At 39.6% G+C, this 22,114-nt stretch overlaps 1 protein-coding gene across 1 annotated transcript in view; it reads left to right on the forward strand.

Moving 5' to 3' along the window:
* The window catches only part of LOC139723116 (fucose mutarotase-like), a 193,674-nt gene extending 172,027 nt beyond the window's left edge, over positions 1-21,647 (forward strand). Inside the window, exon 6 of the mRNA XM_071634382.1 lies at positions 20,536-21,647. Coding sequence (XP_071490483.1) covers positions 20,536-20,590 — 55 coding nt within the window. The 3' untranslated portion in view covers positions 20,591-21,647. The remainder of the gene's footprint in view (positions 1-20,535) is intronic.
* The last annotated feature ends 467 nt before the right edge of the window (positions 21,648-22,114 follow it).

Here is a 22,114-nt window from a genome sequence, read left to right on the forward strand (position 1 = left end):
CTATTTCGTAGGATTGTACATCCACACGGGCAAAAATCTTAGATTCGGATCGCTTTGCAAATCTCAAGATTTTCATCCCGTTTATTGTCAGTGTGAATCCCACTATTGAGTGGGTGTCTCCATCAGGGATTCGGGTTACCTTCCCACCAAAAGGATCGTAGCGTATTGAGGGCGCTGGCATTATCAAAAGACTGCAACACCACTTAGCGTTAAGCCTAAATGCGACTTTCTTGAGTCATTGTGTCATCTGTTGAGGTGCATGAGACCCCCACCCCCTCACACACACACACACACACACACACACACACTCTCTCTCTCTCTCTCTCTCTCTCTCTCTCTCACCTCCAACAAGGAGCCACCTGTAGAAATGGATCCCATTAAAGGGATTGTACAGTTATGGTTGAGACCTAATTTCAGGTTTCTAACATTTTTTGGTGAGATAATGATAAACCTCTTATAAAATGTGAAAGAGTAGGTAATTCTATGAGGAATTCAACGTTTATTTGATGAAAATTGGTTTTGAAATGGCTGAGATATCAAAAAAGAGCGATTCTAATAAAGTGTGGGACCCACACTTTATTACGATCGCTTTGTTTTACTTTGTTTTTTGATGTTTCAGTCATTCCAAACCCGATCTTCGTCAAATAAACTTTGAATTCCTCTTAAAATGGTATGTTCTGTACTATATCATAAGTGTTTTCTTGGTTTCTCATAAAAAGTTAAAAACCCAATTCTCATCTCCACCAAAACTGTACTATCCCTTTAAGCACTTAAAAAGGATTACTGCAAAGTTACACTGTAGTATTGCCCATTGCCACCTGATCCTGTTCCTTCGTGTCATCTGCTGCATTCCTCCTTTATCGACTTGGCAGATCTAAGTCTCAGGGTCAAGACAGAAGGTCAACAGATACACAGGGATGACGAGCAAAAGCAGTTTTACCATTTTTTCCTCCCACCCCCTCCCCTCCCCCCCCCCAAAAAAAAAACAATTCCTGTTCACCTTTGGAGTGCATGAGTTACATCCAGACCCAGTGAAGCATGAAGTATTTGGTCTAATATTTAATAGTAAAATGTTGACATTTTTTGGCCATCTTGTGTTTGTTGGGATAAATTGACCATTTTTCCATCAAACTGTTCTATTCATTAGGAATCGGAAATACATTGCAAAATGCATTCTTGTTCAAGGGACATCCTGAGACTGATCATTACATACATACGGTATTGTACATGCATATACATTGTACATATTTTACATACTGTACAGGCTCAAGAGCTGGAGCTATTCAAAAGAAACACGACATTAGTACCAATGGGGAAAAACTGACTTAATTCAGTTAAGAATTGCCTATTTTAGCAGATGAAGTATACATTGCTGTTGAAGTAGATACAGATTATGTTTTTATACTTGGTGTGAGATCCAAAGTAATATATCCTTTGCCAAATGATTTGATCATCTTTTCTCATCTTGCAAAATTGTTGTGTTCAGTCAAGGGCTTTTTACACTTGTAAATTTTTGCTTAGCCCCGGACCAACGGTGGGGCTAAGGGGGGGCCTTAGCCCCACCGTTGGTACGGGACTATCCTTAGCCCACTTTCTGTTTACACTCGTTTTTGCCAAAGTGGGCTAGCCCCACCGATAGTACGGTACTATCTGGCCCTGCAAAATAGCAGGGGTTAGCACCGCAATTGCGGTGCTAGCACCGCAATTGCGGTGCCAAGCAAGTGAGTGTAAACAGAACGAAAAAATAATCCTGGGCTAAGCGACGGAGACGAAGTCCGACCCTCACTGACCAATCAGAAACGAGGTAATCAAGTGCTGCCGGTGCGTGCGTGTACGTGTACAGTACACAGCGTAATTATGAATATTCATGTGGTTTGGAAAGTCCGGGGCTAAGAAATACGAGTGTAAAAAGGTCAGTTTTCTCCTTAGCCCCGGACAAGAGATAGTACGGGACTAATTGGCGAGTGTAAAAAGCTTTAAAAATTGGTACGGGACTAACGATAGTCCTGGGTCAGAGAAAGTCCGGGGTTAAGAAACACAAGTGTAAAAAGCCCTTCAGAAGAGTAATACTGATACTCACACTGACTAGAAGTATGAGGCAAGGTTTTTGTTGCAAGCTTGGTATCCACCAGCAAACAAAGGAAAATAAAAGGAAAAGTTCAGACTTTTACTGGTGTTGTCATGTCTAAGACACAATGACTGGACACAATGACTGACAGAAAGATCAAGAGGAATCAGCCTTTTTTTTTTGATGATGATGATGATGATGATGATTAGAAATTGATCACTAGTCAGTCAGAATTCCTGGATGTTGTAGCATCTGGTACATCACACGGAATGAATTTATCATGCAAAGTCAACAGCTGTGATCCCACCTGTCCGATGCTAAACAGTTGCAAGATGCATCCAAGCCAAGGCCGTGTGCCTTACGCAGTAGCACTGTGGTCACACTTTTTGGTGCTACGTGGTACTACATGGCGCATTGTGAATGGGCGGTAGCCCGGTGAGACAATAACCAAGGAACCTTATAAATTGATATGTTTTCTCTCGCCTTTCAAACAGAGCAAGTTGGGGAATTCCATTCTACATCATTTTGTCACAACAGTGAGAAACAGTTCGCAGAGCCATATTAGTGGGCGATTGATGCTGTAGCGTCCGCATTCCTCATATTTTCATTTTTCCATCTAACATGAAGAAAGAACATGACTGACTTTGATACTGCCTTCAGAAGGCAAGGAGAGTAGAAGTAAAACGAATCAACAGGATGTGTACTTTTCAGGAACAATTACACCTTGTGGAATTCTCTTCATGTTTTCCTAATATGGTTCTTCTAAACTCGGACATGACAGACTCTTGTAGCTGTCTTATCCAGTGATGATGGCACATGGATTTTACCCAGACTTTAAAGGACAAGTTCACCTTCATAGACATGTGGGTTGAGTGAATGCAGCAATATTAGTAGAACACAACAGTGAGAGCTTGAGCAAAATCGGACAATCAGTTAAAAAGTTATCAATTTTTGAAGTTTCTGCTCAGTCAAGGCTGGATGAAAAGACTACTATAGCTTGTGATGTCACATGAGTACAACGATATAAAGAAAGAATAAAGAAAATTCAACATATTTCCATTTTTCTCCCATAACAAAAGAACACTCAACTTCTCTCTTTCAGAAGGCAGGGGGAATAATATTACCCTTAACATACGTCAGTAGCAAGTCGAAGAACTGTGCACTTTATTCAAAAAGTAAAGTTTTGTGAAATTCTCTTTTTATATTCCTTATATAGTTGTACGCATGTGACATCATATACTGTAGTAGTCTTTTCTTCCAGCAGTGACTGCGCAAATTCTTAAAATATTCATAACTTTTGAACGGATTGTCCAATTTTCCTCAAATTTTCACTGATGTGCTCTACTAATATTGCTGCATTCTCTCAATCCTTATGTATATGAAGGTGGACTTGTCCTTTAAAAAATTCATAACTTTTGAATGCATGGTTTGATCTTCCTGAAATTTCAGTGATGCAGTTTCCTAATTTTTCTTTATTGGCTGAATTCACATGTGTGCATGGGGTTAAGAATTTCACCCGCTGGAGGGGTGTTATCAGCGTTATCATCATATTGCATCATTAGTCCTATTCTTATCAGCAAATGTTGCAACATATAGAAGTGCCACGTTTGAGCTATTGGCAATAGACAAATATTATGTGATTTCTTCTTTTTTTTGGGGGGGGGGGTGCATTATTTTTGCTCAGCAACCTGCTGCAGACGACTATGCAGCTGTTATGTAACATAGGCCATGGCGGCTACATGCATGTGTAGCTTGTATGAGTTACGTTAGCTCAAAGTTTTAAAGTTTGACGATTTTTTTAGCTCGTAGTTGAGTACCATGTAGGCGCACTCGAAAGTTAGTAATCTTAATTAGAGCCACAAGATTTCTTAGGGTTTGCACTCTATCTAAGAGCCACGGGGGATCCCCACTCATAGATTAGCGTCATGTGGTCACTGTAATCAACAAACTTGAAAGTTTGCATGACCTCTCAGTGAACGGTATTCCCCCTTCAACTTCTGGGTCAACCTCCAGTGCATGTTTTACAGTACTGTATCGTCACACATATCGGGTTTATCGTGAGCACTGCATATATGTATTTCTTCCAGTTCTTCGGTTTAATCATTTGGTGGGACTCTCGCTCGAAAGTTAATCTTTAAGATTAGGTGTGATGGACGCGCATTGTAATTTGAAACTACAAGCTCATCATCAAAGTTTAAAACTTCCAGTTAATTCTAAAGATACAAAAACACCTAATTATTGTGATTTTTCCTGTTGCAAACCATCATAGCAAACTTTCCATGCAGTTGGAAATTTTGCACCACCGGTCTGCGATTCCTCTGACGATGTGTCAGATGGCGTTTGATACAGTTGCCCAGCATCTTTCACCTGGATGTTATGATATCTCGTTGTTGGTGTGAATGACCCTATTTTTCGGTGTAATTATCAGTTTCATCATGATTATCATCATCATCATCACCATCATCACCGTCACCGTCACCGCCACCGCCACCACCACCGCCACCGCCACCGCTACCACCATCACCATCACCACCACCACCACCACCATCACCACCATCACCATCACCATCACCATCACCACCACCATCACCATCACCATCACCATCACCATCATCATCACCACCACTATCATCATCATCACCATCACCATCACCACCACCATCACCACCATCTCCACCACCACCACCATCATCATCACCATCATCATCATCATCACCATCATCATCATCATCACCATCATGTAGGAAGAGTCATCCTACAGATATCAAATTGGGACACAACCTTGAACTGTGCAGAATCAGTCCAGTATTGACAGGGATTCCTTTCACCTCAGTTTGACAGTTTGAGTCATCATCACATGTCTTTAGATAAATAAATGTCATTACCCAAAAGAGGCTGGAACTGTCTGTGTTCAGAAGTGACCACAAAAATAAAGAGTAAAAAAGAATTGGGACTCAACTGACTCTTTAACTTGCTTCCTCTTATTCTGCGGTTTTCATTGTTACGAACTGTTTTTACTCCGGCTTTGTTCTCGCTCACTGCTGTATGGCTCTTGTTTGCCTTGCTTTTTAATATCTCCCCTCTAAAAAAAAAAAAAAAAAATAGAAAGGGAGAAAAAAATGAAACAGTTTAAAGTCAACAATGGTATTATTATCATCCCACCTTTCTGCAGTGAGTCAGCGCCCAAAAATATATTTAGTGATTCAGAAAACTGTTTGTTCATCTGCCGACAGATTCCCCTGACCTTCCCTTCATCGATGAGGTGAAAAAAAATAAAAACACGCAGAATCGAACATGTGATGAAAATTGCGCTTTGATACAAACACAGGCGGGCAAATCAAGAACTTCCCCAGTAGAGGTGAGATCGAAGGCGCAAGAAGACCAAGGATGGATTATCGCTGTCTCTTCGGTGTAGACCGCTACCACAATGGAAGTGCGTCTGTGGTTTGCCCGTCCTATAATTTCAACCCATTGATAAAGGATGCCATGTCTGATGTAGTCAGCACTGCAGGGGCATTTGATTAAAGTGCGTTCGATTAAAGTGCATTTCTATCCCAGATCCAAGTGAAGTTGAAAAAAATGAGGTGAAATCATAGGAGGGGAAATGGTTTCCGTATTGATGCAAAAAAGAATGAAATTGAATATGAAATGAAGAAAAAAAAGCTGACAGATTCGTAAAAGTTTGCATGAATCAGTGACTTTATATACAGCCATTTCAAAGTTACATTCTGTGCATGATCAGGTAGAGATCAATCAATAAAAACAACATAATGAGACATATAGATGTAATGAGTAATGTCATGGACAGTACCTAGAGAACAGTTTCTTTATGTGCCATGGAAGAACATTCTAAACATTAAAGGGAGTTAGTTGACATGAAAACAAGTTGAAAACAGGTTGGATTACGTAAGCAGGTGATACCTAGACCCCGTTTACAGTGCCGGGCAGGGCGCGGCCGAGCCCGGCCTCAATTGCGCGGCCGAGCCTCGCAATTTTGTCCGTTTACACTGCTGGGCTCGGCCGCGCTTTTAATTCAGACCTTTCAATATTTTGTCATAGTGGCGCTCTGCTTGTAAACAAACGCAATTTTGGTATAGTCTGGTTTTCAGACCCTTTGCCAACTGGATTCCGTGGCGACGTTCGGGCAAAGGCCTTTGCCGAAGGAAAAATCCTTTGCAGGACACGGCCGCGGCCGAGACCACCTCCAGAGCGAGGCCAAATGTGAGGCCAATTTTGGCCCCACATTTGGCCTTTTGCACGTTTACACTGAAGCAGGGCTGGGCCGAGCCGCGCGCGGCCGAGCCTCGCCCGAGCCTCGCACTGTAAACGGGGTCCTAGCTTTACTGTTGTTACAATCACTAAATGTGAACTGGTCTATTGGTCACAGCCGCATTGGTATGTAAAGGAATGAGATGATGATGATGTCATCGCTTCATAGGTGTTCCATGGACCTGCTCGCAAAAGTGATTTCCTTTTTTTTTTCTTTTTGAAATGAAGTCATGCAGGAACGCTTGTATTTTTGGCACTAAATCAGTGTTCTGTTGGAATAGCTGGCCAATGATGACTTTTAGGTGTTTTAAGGAACTGTGTAGTTGCCAGGTGACTGAACAATGACATGATTTTCACAAATAAAGTTTGTGTATAGAAACTATTTAGAGAGGTTACGTGTAGATGATGACTGCATCAACTCATCTGGTTTACATGTGTGGATGCAATTACATATCACTGTTTTTTGTAAAAACATGAAACTTGAACATGTCATAACTTTACCCCGCTTCCTGTCCAGTTACAGAGAGCACTCTGACCGCAATATTTGTTTAATTATCCCAGATTTAGTAAAGTCAATAGGATATGATGGAGCGACATCGCACTTTTAACTGTAACTATCACGGGATATCCACTAATCATTTAAAAACATTAGGGCTGTTCGCACTTTATACGGTGAATTATGGCGGTATTTCAAGTACAGTGGACTCCCGTTGTAACAAAGTCATATCAGGACTGGCAAATTTCTTTCGTTATATTGAAATTTCGTAATAACCAAACAAATAAACAATAGAAATACATAGATTGGATAATGTTGCGGCCTGAATTTTTACTTCATTGTAACTGGAATTTCATTATATCTTGTTCGTTGTGATGTGAGTGCACTGTACTGCAGCATTTTTTTTGCAGTGTTTTGTAATGTGAACGCAAATACCTCACAGAGTTCTGTGGTATTTAATACCACAATTAATTCCAATGTGAACGCACCTCCTGTCTGACACTCACCTGTGGCATTTGAATTGGTTCTTGTCCATTCCATAGTAGAATATAATCACACGTTACGTTTGCCGACAGTACAAACTAATAAAGAAGATGTTATGCATTAATCCAGTGATCTAAACTTCCGCTTTTAATGGAAAAAAATTGAAAAAAAAACCCCACAGTTATATTTCTTTTATAATTATTTTCAAACGATAGTAATCAAAACTGGCCAGAGAAAAATGGATGAATGTTGGAATGTGCTTATTCCTAGTATAACAGCATGATCTCAAATTTTACCAAGGATATTCTCTCTTGTTGTTGTTGTTTTAATGTTTGCTCTGAAACCACTCTCTGGCCTATAGTCTTTCCTGTCAGGACATCCGATAAGCATTCTAGCATTATTGATGAACGGAAGATGAGCAAATGAAAGAAGAGAGAGAATGAGAGAGAGAGAATGAGAGAGAGAGAAAGCCAGCCTGGACATTTTGAGGAAGATTTTATGTGTAGAGAGAGAGGATCCATTTCTTTCTTTTCATGGAATCCAAGAAAAGGATTTAGTTCACGTTGACCTCTACAAGATGTTTCTGGTGTCCTCTTCCAGTTTAAAGGGTGTGTACAGTTCTGATCGAGGTGAGGATTTAGCATTTAACGTTTTGTGAGAAATTCAGAAACCACTCTATGGGATGTCAAAGAGCATGCAATTCTAAGGGGTATCAAAAGTTTATTTGATGAAAATCGGTTTTGAAATGGCTGATATCCAAAAACAAGGTGAAACAAAGAGATTCTAATAAAAGGCATGGCCTGTCACCTTTATTATTATCATTTTTTTGGATATCTCAAGCCATTTCAAGACCGATTTTCATCAAATAAACGTTGAATCCTTCTTAAAATAACACGCTCTTTCATATTTCATAAGAGGTATCTCATTATCTCAATTAGGAATGTTCAAAACATGAATCCCCACCTCAACCAGTACTGTACAGTCCCTTTAAAGCTGCGTTTACACCATGTTCCCGGCGGCCACGGCAGCCCCATTTGCCTGAAACACATTGCGCCGTGGGTAGATGAAACATTCTCCCGTTTTCTCCCCTTCATATTCTAGTCTTGTTCGTTCCCGTTCTCGCTTCGGTATACATAAAGCTATCAGACACTGTTCTCATGGCGTCTAATCAGGCTAGACTATCAATGTTTTCTGTCGCGGCCTGCTACGGACTGCCTCCTAGTTTTATTATGGTCTGTTACGTTCTTTCGTGTTTCGTTGCAGTCACCCCGTTTTATCATGGCCTCCAAAAGTCCTCATTAGCACCGGGACTGCCGTGGCAAATTTTTTGACAGTTTGAAATTTAATCACGGCAATCATGGCCTGTCACGTTTGCCTATTCCGTCTCACCGCGTTGTTTCACGTCCATCTCATTTTTCCACGGTGGCCTGAAATGGGGCTGCCGTGGTTGCCAGGGAAATGGTGTAAACACAGTTTTACCGGCTTGTTCATCATTTATGTGTGTATATATATATATATATATATATATATATATATATATATATATATACTTAAAGGACAAGTTCACCTTCGTAGACATGTGGGTTGAGTGAATGCAGCAATATTAGTAGAACACATCAATGAGAATTTGAGGAAAATCGGACTATCTGTTTAAAAGTTATGAATTTTTGAAGTTTCTGCTCAGTCACGGCTGGATAAAAAGACTACTATAGCTTGTGACATCACATGAGTACAACGCTTTAAAGAAAGAATAAAGAAAATTCAACATATTTCCATTTTTCTCGCATAACAAAAGAACACTCGACTTCTCTCTTTCACAAGGCAGAGGGAATAATATCACCCTTAACATATGTCAGTAACAAGTCGAAGAACTGTGCACTTTGTTCAAAAAGTAAAGTTTTGTGAAATTCTCTTTTTATTTTCCTCATATAGTTGTACGCATGTGACATCATACACTGTAGTAGTCTTCTCTTCCAGCAGTGACTGCGCAGATACTTTAAAAATTCATAACTTTTGAACGGATTATCCAATTTTCCCCAAACTTTCACTGATGTGTTCTACTAATATTGCTGCATTCTCTCAATCCTTATGTATATGAAGGTGGACTTGTCCTTTAAGTTTGTTTACAAGAGCCAAAGTTAGAGACAAACCTACCTAGTAAACTAGACAAAGAGAAATTGTGTCGTTTCATTTCCTTTCCCTCTTTTTCTTTTGTGAAGAGGATATAGTTTCATAAATCCTCCATTCGTTTGCAGCAGGCAGCCACAAATTGAACAAAAACCAGCACACACGCGAAAAGTAATTTTCCTTTTAGTCAATAAATGCATCAACTGAAATTCTGTTCAAATCAATGATACTTGATGTAAGGCCATTCTACAGTGAAATGCTGCAATGTACATACAGATTTTGACAATTATTCATTTGATTTCTTTTTTTCTTTACATGCGATATCTGCAAGGTCAAGCAGGGATCATCTCCCTGGGTTGGATTGACCAGGTCAAACTGTTCAGAATTCAAATGTACACCAAGAATCTTGCATTATCTGTATCCAAACACCCCTGGACCCCAACTGGCCCAAATGCATTCAGAGAAACATGCTCAGGAAAAGGTGTGATTCAAGTTGGCAGTCAAGAGCCACCAAAACATACTTGATTGATTGGCATAAAAACAAACACAATGACAATCTAGTTCTTGAACGTAAAAGCCCGCAGAACTCAGATGGTTTGTTTAAAAAAAAAACCAACAACAACAACTTGTATCTTTGCTTGGAAGATGATTCCCTGTAGAAGTGCTGTCATAGTTTGATGCATCCCTTCAATGTGTAGGCGATGTTGCACGGAATAGCCAGACAAGACCAGATTTCTGTAGAAATAATAAAACTCACATTGGAATATGAAGTAACTCCAACTCAAACTAGGATTGATCTGTACTTTATTGAAGAAAGTAATTAGTGCGAGGGGGAGACCTTTTCATGCCTGCTTTTTTTTTTTTGTCTGATATTTCCCAAAATAACACGAAAGAAACAAACAAGCATGACTTAAAAAAACAAAAGGAACATAAAAAGCAATCAAAAATACCCTATCACCAAGCCACAGATGAAGGGAGGGGGAACCCTGTAGTGCACAACAACAAATTAAGTGCTTGCCATGCTACTGATTAGTCACAATGTTTTCCTTAAAGGTCACATCCAGTCTTCTGAAAAGTTATTAGGGCGTCATGAACAAAACGAAACCCCAAAATAATGCGCCTATTTCAATTCATTAGATTTCCTTCGAGACAAGGTCTCCATAGAGTTTGATGAATGACTTAATCAGTTTTCCATAGCAATGGATGAAATGGCACACATAGCAGGGAATGGCATATGTATGACAGCATGAAATATTTGGTGAGAACATTGCATTTTTCTTGTGGAAACCCCCCCCCCAAAAAAAAAAAAAAAAAAAATGTATCTGGATTTTAAGAGGATTTACCGCAAAGACAACGGCATTAATGTTACAGCAAGAAATCAGAATGCTATCTGATGAATGGATGAAAGTTACAACTTTATATTTAGGAATTCAAGGGTAACATCTACTTTGTGTGGCTTACGGAAGGAGCATTCCATGTCGTGTGAGTTACTGTCAAACGAAAAAATGTTTGCATGCATTTATTAATTTTGCGAGAGCCAAGATTTGCGAAATTTAAATGCACGCAAACGTTCTTTTCTACACTATATGCATGGAATGCCAGTGGCAATTCGCGAAAATTTCGTGCCTCAAAAAAGGCCATTGGCTCCAATTCGCGAATAATTTCATGCCACGAATATATATTATGTTTGACAGTATGACAGTGCTCGCTTGGTGTATCATCCTGCTCTATACAAGCAAAATGATCATGGGATGAACATTTTTTTTCTCAAATAGCGCAAAGATTCTTCATCCGTGGATTTAATCAGAATCGAAGAAAAAGCATTTCTTCTCTCCGTAGGGTTAAATTATTGTCGTGTCAAATGAGTGAAAACGACACACATGAATGATACCCAGTTCAGTCACTTTTCAGCTATAACTGATAACTAGTCTTAAGGGAATCTGCGAAATGCTGTTCATTTCATTTCAATGCTTTCTCAGGCAAAAGTTGTGTTTCCGTCAGTTCATTTTACATTTCATTACAGGTGACCTCACAATGTCATTATGTGCTGAACAAAATACGCACAAACCCCCAAGATGGCAAGTGATGCAAAATCAAGAAGCAGTTATTTTCGTTTGTTTGTTTGGTTGGTTTATTTACTTATTTTTTATTTGTCTTGATGCTAGCCAGGATGTGTTTGAAATTTGATTTGTGCTTTAAAGGTAACCATGATTATAACAGTGACTTGCAAAAAGAAAAATACTGCAAAAATTTGCAAACTAAAGCTGTCAATACAAAAGGAGATACATGAGATTACGGAAGTAAGTGCAACTGGCGTTTTTGATGTGTGGGGAAAAAATAAATCATTGCAGCTTAGCATCGTCACATAGTCACAATATTGTTAAAGTTTTTTTTTTTTTTTTTTTTTTTGGGGGGGGGGGATGGTTCATGTGAATATAACATAAATGCCATGGCATTGCTGTAATAATGTCCAGGGGTTTTCCCAAATTTAATTTCTGTGGGGTACATTATACTCCTGAACAATTGGCACATTCATTTCATTTTGCCACATGGTGGTTTGCAAAGGATTTGCCGAGATGCTACCTTTAAGCCCCAAATTCCAAGGTGTTTCCCTTCTTCCGCTCCCCCCCCCCCCCCCCTCGCGCGCCATTTGCCAATCCCCTTACAAACATACGACATCCATAAACACAAAACACAGCACGGCAGACACCACCGCCTAATCCCTCGTCTCGCTGTGATGACGACACGCAACCCCCCCGCCGTACCGATTCCGCTCCCGTGCTAATTACTCCAGCAAGATTGAAGGATACAAGAGATTATCACCGCATATCCAGTCAACCACAATTTCAGCCAAATGTCCTCAAAAACCATATCATTGTCATAAAAACCATGGCAACATTAACCACTCGCAGAGTGGAGAAGGTGTGTTGCAATGGCACCAAAGTGTAGTGGAAACTTTTCACAGTTGGAGTGGAATTTTTTATCTTTTCCAGACCTAGCTCTGGTCGGGCTTGGAAGATGGATCCCACTGCGTGTAACAAAACAACCATACAGACAGTCATATATACATATATGTATATATATATATATATATATATATATATATATATATATATAGCACTGTAATGTAATAAAATCTTACATAGTGGTACGGCAAGCGAATGAGAATATCTGATTGTGATTAGAGAGATATATTTAGACTTGTAAGAAGGGATTAATGTACTTTGAGAGGAGAGAGAGGCGGGGGAGGGGGTGGGGGGAGTGCTTTCAGACCTGCAACGAGAATCCCTTCCTTAACACTATGATATGCTGTGTTTGCTGATTGGCAGGCATGCTGGAGAACGTTCTTTGCCAATCCGGCGCAGATGTTTGGAAAACAATTGTCAATGTACAGAGATTACCTAATCCCCTAATCATGATTGTCATTGCTACAACTGAGTGGGCTTAAGCAATGTACAACTAGGTCAAGTTCGGCTGGCTTGCTGAATGAAGATGAAAACACTTGGAAGTCAAGCACAGTCCCTGAACACATAGAGGATTAAAGGGTGTGTACAGTTCTGGTCGAGGTGTAGATTTAGCTTTTAACATTTTGCGAGATATTCAGAAACCACTCTATGAGATGTCAAAGAGCATGTAGTTCTAAGGGGTATCAAAAGTTTATTCGATGAAAATCGGTTTTGAAATGACTGAGATATCCAAAAACAAGGTGAAACAAAGAGATCCTAATAAAGTTGTGGCATGTCGCCTTTTATTATTAGCACTTTGTTGGATATCTCAGCCATTTGAAAACCAATTTTCATCAAATAAACGTTGACTTCTTCTTAAAATTACATGCTCTTTCATATTTCATAAGAGGCTTTTCATTATCTCACTTAGGAATGTTCAAAGCATGAATCCCTACTTCAACCAGTACTGTACAGTCCCTTTAACATACAGTGCTATGCAACACCTTTATCAAGCTATTTATGTAATACCTGGTAATAAAGTCAGAAAGCAAACTTGAGTGTCTCAGATCACATTTGGCCGCTTGTGGCGTAGAGACATTTTTTTTTCTCTAATCAAGTTTTGCTCCTGTCCAAGTACTAGTATGCAGTCTAGAATCTTTAAAACAGGATTGAGGAGATGCACAGAGCTGAACTTGACCTTGTATTCACTTCCACTATGGTGCATCCACACAGGCACACATTCTCGCATAAAAAGAGTGTAGAGAATTGCGCGTTTGACTGTTAGTTCGTAGGCAACATAGCTGTTCTTTGGAATATAGTTTGCAGCTGGTGGACAAAATGGAGAACTATTGTATTTTCTGATGATGCTCTGACACAGATGGAGTTTAAAAAGCATGTCTGAAACGTGATTACAGACGAGTTCCTTTATCCAATGTGAAACCCCTCATGTGCGGATAGATTGAACTTGATGATAAGAGAGCATGGATAATTGAATTCCCCTAATGGATGCTGTGAGCAGATTCAAAAACTAGACATGATCTCAGAAACAAACACATCAGGGTAGAAGGTTATCTAGGCCACGAAGACACCACGCATATATGACACAGATAATTGAATGAATCTAAAAATAGATGATCATATATTTTCTCATTTAGATATCTATCATATATTTAGATTTACATTATGCTAGCTATGTATTTTCATGATTAATTTCATAATCAGTTGATTTGCCTATATGCATCAGCTAACAACAACAACAACAAAGTGGTTTTTCCAAAGTTTCTCCAATAGAGTACAATGTTGTTACCCCAGTAAATTAAACTCCTACGCAAAGACTGCTTTAAAACAAAAATGCTGAACTAGAGTAGTACTATATATTGAATTAGCGGAGAGCAAATTATGACAAATTGAGACAAAGAAATTACCTATTTCATGTCAGTATCATTTGCCATACTAGCTCATATAATGCCATAAATAGCCTTTTAATTGTCATGAAGCAGTCATGTTCTCAATCATATTTCTTTGTAGGCAAAGTTCCACAGAAAAAAAAATGAAATAATTAGTAGAAAAGAAAAATAGAGATAGAAATTGAAATAAGCTTTGATCTCATAACCACACTCTTTAGTCATTCATGGAACATGCAATGCCATATCAAAGAATAAACAAACAAATTTGATGGGGATTAACAACAAGAAAGCCTCTACCTTCAATGAAGAATGAAACCAAAAAATATGTGGATTTAAATAGTAAATGCTGCAATATCATAGGACATATCATTGAAGTTTTGAGAAAAATTGGACAATCTATTCGAGAGCTATTAATCTTAAAGTTAAGGTGCTGCAATCGCAGGATCAGAAGACTACTGGTATAACAATTTGTGATGTCACAGCAGGACTACAACATACAGGAAATTCCACAAAATTTCACATTTCAAGAAAAGTACACATTCATTTTACTTGTTACTGACATATATGTTGATGGCTATACTATGCCCCATTATTGCCTTCTGAAAGAGGTGTCCTTTCATTATGGTAGAAAAATGAAAATATGTTGAATTCTCTTCATATCTTCTTTATATGTCCATGTGTGACTTCACAGAATGTTGTAGTCTTCTTATCCAGCAGTGGCTGTATCAGAACTTTATTAATTCGTAACTTTTGAATGGATTGTCTGATTTTCCTCAAATCACACTGATGGGTTCTAATAGAAATAAACCTTGAAATAGATACTGAAGAATGGAAATTCAAATTCTATCCATGTTCAAGTTGATGTTCATATTAAGTAGAGTGAAGTCAAACAAGCCAAGCATTATGATTCAGTTTGGACCAAGAATTAAAAAAAAAAATACCTTGTTAATTTGAAAATTATTAAATATCACATGTTTTCATAAACAGTGATATTGGTCACATCCACAGATGCAAATTAGATGGGAAGATGATATCTTTAGCTCACAAACTTTAAACGCGTTTGTGGTCAATACCATAGCAACTAATGCTTGTCACCTCCTAAAGTCATATTCACTGGATTATTACATCGCAACAATTGTTTGACCCCAATTTTTTTCTTTGAATTTTTTAAAAGATTTTTTTTTTTTTTGTCAAGGTCAATGTAAGATGTACAAGGCAATAACATTAACACCTTATGTATAATTTGCATATGTGTTTGCAACTTATATCATTGTTTTGCAACAGAAAAATATACAATGTTTAAATGCTATAACTGTCTTATCTTTGTATCTGTTCTTCGGATGATACTTCTTGCCTATCAATTTTTTCTGCTTTAATCCATTAATTTTTTACGAAAGCCAACTTTCATGGGAGTGAACTTTCATTTTCTTCCGAGTGTTATCGTCATGTGACGTTGGTGTCTGGCAAGTCTGCAGTATGGTGGGATGAGGAAGGAATTAATACTCCATTTATCCAACACCCTGTCACTCCAGGCAGCGATGGGGAGGTAGATCCCAGCTCTTGCAAGACCTCTTATGGAAGAACCCTGCAAAGGAGGTCTGGGGTATCTCTCCAGGAGAATATGAGGGGGGGGGGGATTTCTAGGCCCATTCTCATGAAATGTATGTTGTTGTTGTTTTTAACAAAATCAAGGTATTTGAGTTTTCTGTTAATTGTGCAACAAAAATTGCAGATTTAGAAATATATCACAACTTTTTGCCACTCTATGTTCCCATGCAATCGGCTCAGAAGTCTCTTGGATGCACCTACAAACTCTACTCCTCCCCTTTTGGCTGCATTTATCAATTCATTTCTGGTGCAGAATTAAGGTTTCCAAATAGCTTTTAGGCAGTTTTGGGCAGTTGATAAATGCAAAGCTGTTTTGATTATGGAGGTTAGAAGCGCATACCTGAGATGGCAGAAAATGTGCGATCGCAAATGCGTTTGAGCCAGAAATGTGTTTCTGTAGATTTGATTAACGCAAAGTCATTTTAAAACGCATTTATAGTTTGGACCTGCCCACATCAACCACTGCCAACTACACATCTTTGCTCCTAAGGTCAAACTGCGCAATGGAGCTGCACAGTGACAATTCCTCCCAAACGACTCACGACAGAGTTGATATTTAAAATGCAACAACTTTTTCAATCTATCTAGTGTCTATTGTACTAAGGTTGAAGCATGCTTGTCATAGCTGATGTTGCTATGGCTAATTTTTAGCATGTGAACGGGAGCCAGGCCTGTATGAAGAGTGCAACACTGATTGATGTAATATCTGTGTCAATAGCCGAAGGGGAAGCACTTGATGTGTAGTTGACCTTTGACCATGCAACCCTGCTCGACCTCTGTAGTTATTGTTTGCAATGACAGGGATAAGTGGCCTATCACAACATACCCTCAGGGATGGAGAGCCAATCAGAAGAGAGCTGGAGCGAAAACGAGAGAGAGAGAGGCTGAGAAGGAGCTGTTTCCAATCCTATGATCTGCTTCAGATTGCTCAGTTTTCATTCAGATTTTTCTCAAGATATTCCAGAGAATCGGTGATGTTAACCAGACATTACTCTCTCACGTGCACATTCCGTTGACTGTCACCATTCACATTCCATGCTCATTCATTGTGTTTATCTTGTTTATCCGAATTCCAGAAATGAGTGAAGCATATGAGTAATACACTTTACCAGCCCATTTTGCTATACAATGCAAGCCCCCTGCAGGGGAATGCAGTACTCCAGCGAACTGTCATTCACTTGAAGCCCCCCCCCCCCCCCCCCTTTTTTGTTTTTTGTTTTGTTGCAGAAATGTTTGTTATATGAAATGCATGGTGTGATACAATTCATGAGATATCACAATAGCCGGGTTCACACGTACAAAATAGCGGGATGACAATCGCGCTCCATATCTCGAGATTTTTTGCGAGCGTCCACACGTACCAAATTAGCGGGATAGCGATCACGCTCGGAATCTCGAGTTTTTTGCAAGCGTCCACACATACAGAATTATCCCGCTAATTGCCGATAGAGATACAGTAACAGCAAAGCCTGCAAACTGGGTCATACAGCGCCCTTCTCTATGACTACCTGCGCGCACTTCCCTTTGTCCATTGTTTTTTGCGCGTCAGTGGTGTGGTTCGCGCACGGTTGTTGTGGTGCGCCAAAGAGGTGAAAGAGGTGAAGTATGATGGGATATAAAAACTCGAGATTCTAATCCCGACCGTTCACGCATACCAGCGCGGGGCCAATTATCCCGCTAATTGATGAACTAGCGCAAGATTTCTTGGGATTAGCATCACGATGCTTATCGCACTAATTGTCAGGTTTTTTCTGTCCACACGTGTGAAAAACTCGAGATACCGATCGCGATGCAAATCTCGAGATTTGTATCCCGCTAATTGGTGTACGTGTGAACCCCCTAATGTTATGGCACTTTAAAAAATTTCCAAAACATGAGTTTTGCCAATGGAATGCACATTTGCCATTGGCATGGCATTCCGCCAAATATGACTGTGATTTTGACATAAACAATTTATCAGATTATATAATTAGAAGGAAAACAACAACGATTTACCAGTAGTGTAGCTAGCAAGTTAGTGGCATGGTATCATTTGTGGCCACATGGGAAAAATCAAAAAATTGAGTGGAAAGTCACTTGCCAACAGTGTCACACTTTCTGCAGGGGAACAGTCTCATGGCAAGTTGTCTCCGTCAACATTGACGTAAGAAAAAATGAAATCCCAAATCCAACCAAAAGTAAGAAAGTTATGCAGTTTTTATGTTTCTCATGAATTCAAGAAATGGAGATATCAGTCCTAGTAATATTCCATGCAAATTCAGTGCAGTAATGATGTCTTTGTCTCACAACTTTTCCAGCGGTTTTGAATATGTTGGGGGAAAAAACCATCAAAAATGAGTCTAGATGATTTACGCAGTTGTTGAGAATAGTTCATGCCTGGTGCACTTGTCATTTGTAACAAGTGCCTGCAAGATCCGGAAGAAGAGGAGGGAGTATGGGTGTAGGCTAACGAGTCGCTGACCTGGGGAAAGACTTCCACTCCCCTTGCATGCCTGGTATAATGCCTGCCTCTCCCTGTTATGGGCACAGGAGGGGTTCCGACCAGGAGTGGAAGAAGGGCGAAGTTTTGCGCCCAGCGGTCGTCGTCGTGGATAGCTCCGGCTTGGCTGTGCCGCCTCCAAAATCTAAACCATCTTGACAGCAGCAGTATGGTGGGAGAAAGAGAGAGAGAAGGAGAGAGAGAGAGAGATTGCGAGAAAGTACTGTTAGAGAGATGAACGCAAGTGCTTGACATCTGAAGAAAAGACTCATTTCTTGCAAGCATAATGGCACCTTGTTTCTACAATCTCTGGGAATCAGCAAGAGGGCTAGCCAACCTTTCTTGCCCCAAACACTGGCATCATTTGTCTGGCCGTCGCCAAGCGATATCCAACAGACTCTCTATCTCTATCTCTCTTTTTTTTTTCTCTCTCTCTACCTCTTTGACTTGAACCCTTTCAATGAAAGTTGATTAGATCAGCGGAGTAGTAAGAGATATCGGATATAATATTTCACTTCATAGAAGGATATGTTTTGATTTCGTGTCCCGTATCACTGTGACACTGTGGGACGCTGGTGCAGGCAGACAAAAGTTGCAATTGAAGGGTGCATGAATGGGTCAGCTGGAGAGAAGTGCTATAACAATCTTTTTCATTCATTCCTGCTGTTCATTCAGGCACTTTAATGTGTCATTCTGAATTTGTTTGGGATTGATGCCGGGGTTACAGCTGCAACCCACTTTAGCTACATGAACTTTTCAGCATTGACTCACAGTCATTTACAAAACTGAAGGTGTGTGAATGTCACTGCACCCAACTACATGCCCAGCATATGCTACAAATCTACAATTCTGTTCTGGGAGGCAATGTCAATGAAAGTCAATAATTTTATGAATACAGTCAAACCTGTCTATACGGCCACCCAAAGGGAGATGACAAAAAGTGGCCATTGTAGACAGGTGGCCGCTATAGACAGGGTCATTATTACATGGCTTTTCTCTTGGGGGGAATTGATTTCCATGGTAGTATACGGCAGGTGGTCACTATAGACGGTAGTTGCTATAGACAGGTTTGTCTGTATTTAGTCACCCACACAAAATTGAGTGAAAGTGTAATCTTCTCTCAGAAGCAGTGACTGATGAGAAGTTTCTTAATTCTTACTATGTGTGAACTCTCCTTTAACACACTTTCAGACCCCTCACGTGTCACCTGGTTATACCAAAAGCAAGTCATAAAAGTCTTTCAACTCTTTATGTGCCATGTTCACGTGCCTGACGCAGTCAATGGCTTGCCAAGTTTAGACATTTTGCTCAAATTCGCAAAACCACCCCAACCAATCGTAAAATCACCAACTGCCACAACATGACGAAAGCTTCACTCACAATTCTATTCCTCGCACAGATAGGTTGCATTGCATGGTGATTGAATAGTGGTGTTCCATATTAAAGGTGTTTCAAGTAAAGTGTGATTTTTTTGTCGTGGTTGTGTCTTGGAAAGTCGGGACCTGGACAACAAGGTAGCTACTGTACTGGCCATTTGAAAGATATATCATCAGAGCTTTGTCATAAAATTTGTATTACAGCAAAGCTTGGAATTTTCTCTACAACTTTGCTCATCTTTATGCGTATAGCATTAACGATTCTTTAAAAAGTTACATGGCTTTGAAAAAAGAGAATGTTTTCCGAAAACACTCATACAGTGCAGTCTCAGAATAATGAATAATATGGCACAGAGAGAGTTTACACAGTGGTACACACAGAGTTAAAGGTCTGCTTTTGGGAGTCATTCTCCAATCAAGGAAGGATGGTCTCTCTCAACCCCTCTAACCTGTTGAGGATTTTGCTACAACACGCATTTCCCATAGGCACCAGCCCGAGTATACTCGGGACTCGTCCTCAACGAGTTATGGTTATAAACAAATGGCTCATCCATAGCTGTGTGTATACAGAAGTGAAGATTTTAGGAAACGTTTTGAAGTCACCTGCATAAAAGATTGAGGGAATCTATTTTCAAGCTTTGCATTGACGTTTTGATAGTTGTCTTTTTCTTGCTCATGTATTGTTCCCATTCAAAATTCCAGGTAGTGTGTTGTTAAAATGTGTCTTTTTTTGTTTGTTTGTTTGTTTTCTTTTCTCCTCTGTTCTCCGCTTTGCAGGGAAGAGGCAATTTATGGCAACATTATCCTGACGAAGGGAAACACCTCCTCATGAAGGATGGTTGGCTATTCCTATCTCCCCCCTCGCGGGATAAGGCAGGACTTCGTGGAACAACCAGGAACAGAGCGTGGACAAACACGTTTGACTAATGAACCAAGTGTACTGCATTTTGGGACCAAGAAGATTTTGGATAAGTTTTTTTTTTTCTCTCTCTCTCTCTCTCTTTCTCTTTTCATATATATCACATGACAGCGTAGGGAAATGTTATCATTTCTCATGTAATGCCCTTAATTGGTGTGTGCTAATATTTGAGTCTACCAAAGAATATTGAATTGGATTAAAGGTTTAATGTAGCAGTCTGTACGTCTCATAGAAAAGCGTATTTTTAGCATTAATAAATCACAATGTGCCATTAAGGAATTGTGAATATGATTCATCAAGTTGATTGGATTTATGTTTTCCAAGTGTGGACCGTAATGATGCCTTACCAGAGCATCTCTAAAAACCAAATATGGAAAGGATGTCTCAGTGCAATAGCTGACAATAAACATTCTGCATTCGTTTAGCTTTAGGGCTCAAAAAGATGTACAGGATAATGTTATAGATTGATGTAGTCACTGTGTGTGGGTATGTGAGGCTGCGTTTATCTAAACAATTTCTGAGGCAGAATCATGATCCTAAACGCGTTTGAGGCATTTTCAGGGGTTAGATAAACGCAATCGTGTTCTCAAACGGGCTTAGAAATGCCGTTTTGAAACGCCTTTCAAAGGGGTTTTAAAACACGTTTGAGACCACGATCGCCATTCTGTGAGTAGATAAACGCAATGCCGTTTTGAAACGTGTTTATATCTCAAGGTCAAATCCCAGCTCTTTCCGGTTGTGCTCTCTACCCATTATTTGTGTGTGACTGATGAGGCATGTTTGCTGGTATGCAGTTGACCTTTACTTCCTGGGTCAAACGGCGCAAAGCAGCTACGCGCAGTGACACCACTCAAATCGCGATTGTATGATGGTTAGATAAACGCGGCACCCCGAGAATCGCGTTTCAAACCATGTTTGCAAACACCATTCCAAACGCGTTTTGGAACGTGATTTTCTTTCTCAAGTTAGATAAACGCAGCCTCTATGTGTATGTGTGTAACTCCTTTCTCTCTGATGTGAAATTATGTTTGTTAAACTACGCTGAAAAGGATACTTTTCTCTGAACTACCCATATTCTGCAGTTGAGTGCATCCCAAAGAAGAACATCTATTAATTTACATTTTTATAGACGTCGTCAGTAATGCTAAATCTAATGTTTGTGTGTATGCTTGTGTGTGTGAGTCTAATCATGTTGCCCACCAACTGAATGTTACTCAGTCATGCCTTACCCTGTTTGCCTTATTTGGACGGGTTGAAAAAGAAGCACAAAACTTGATGTTGTATTCATGTACACTTACGTGAGGAACAAAATCTGTCAGATTATTGCCAGTGTCAATCAGAAGAAACCACAGTAAAATTTGACTGCTGATCAATAGAACAGAAAGAAAAAAATGATAATGATGACCACCATCAATCTCGGTATATTATCTAATAAAT

This window comes from Diadema antillarum, unplaced genomic scaffold (genome assembly GCF_040938485.1).
Source record: "Diadema antillarum isolate AM-2024a unplaced genomic scaffold, OU_Dant_1.0 scf00000181, whole genome shotgun sequence".
Lineage (NCBI taxonomy): Eukaryota > Metazoa > Echinodermata > Echinoidea > Diadematoida > Diadematidae > Diadema > Diadema antillarum.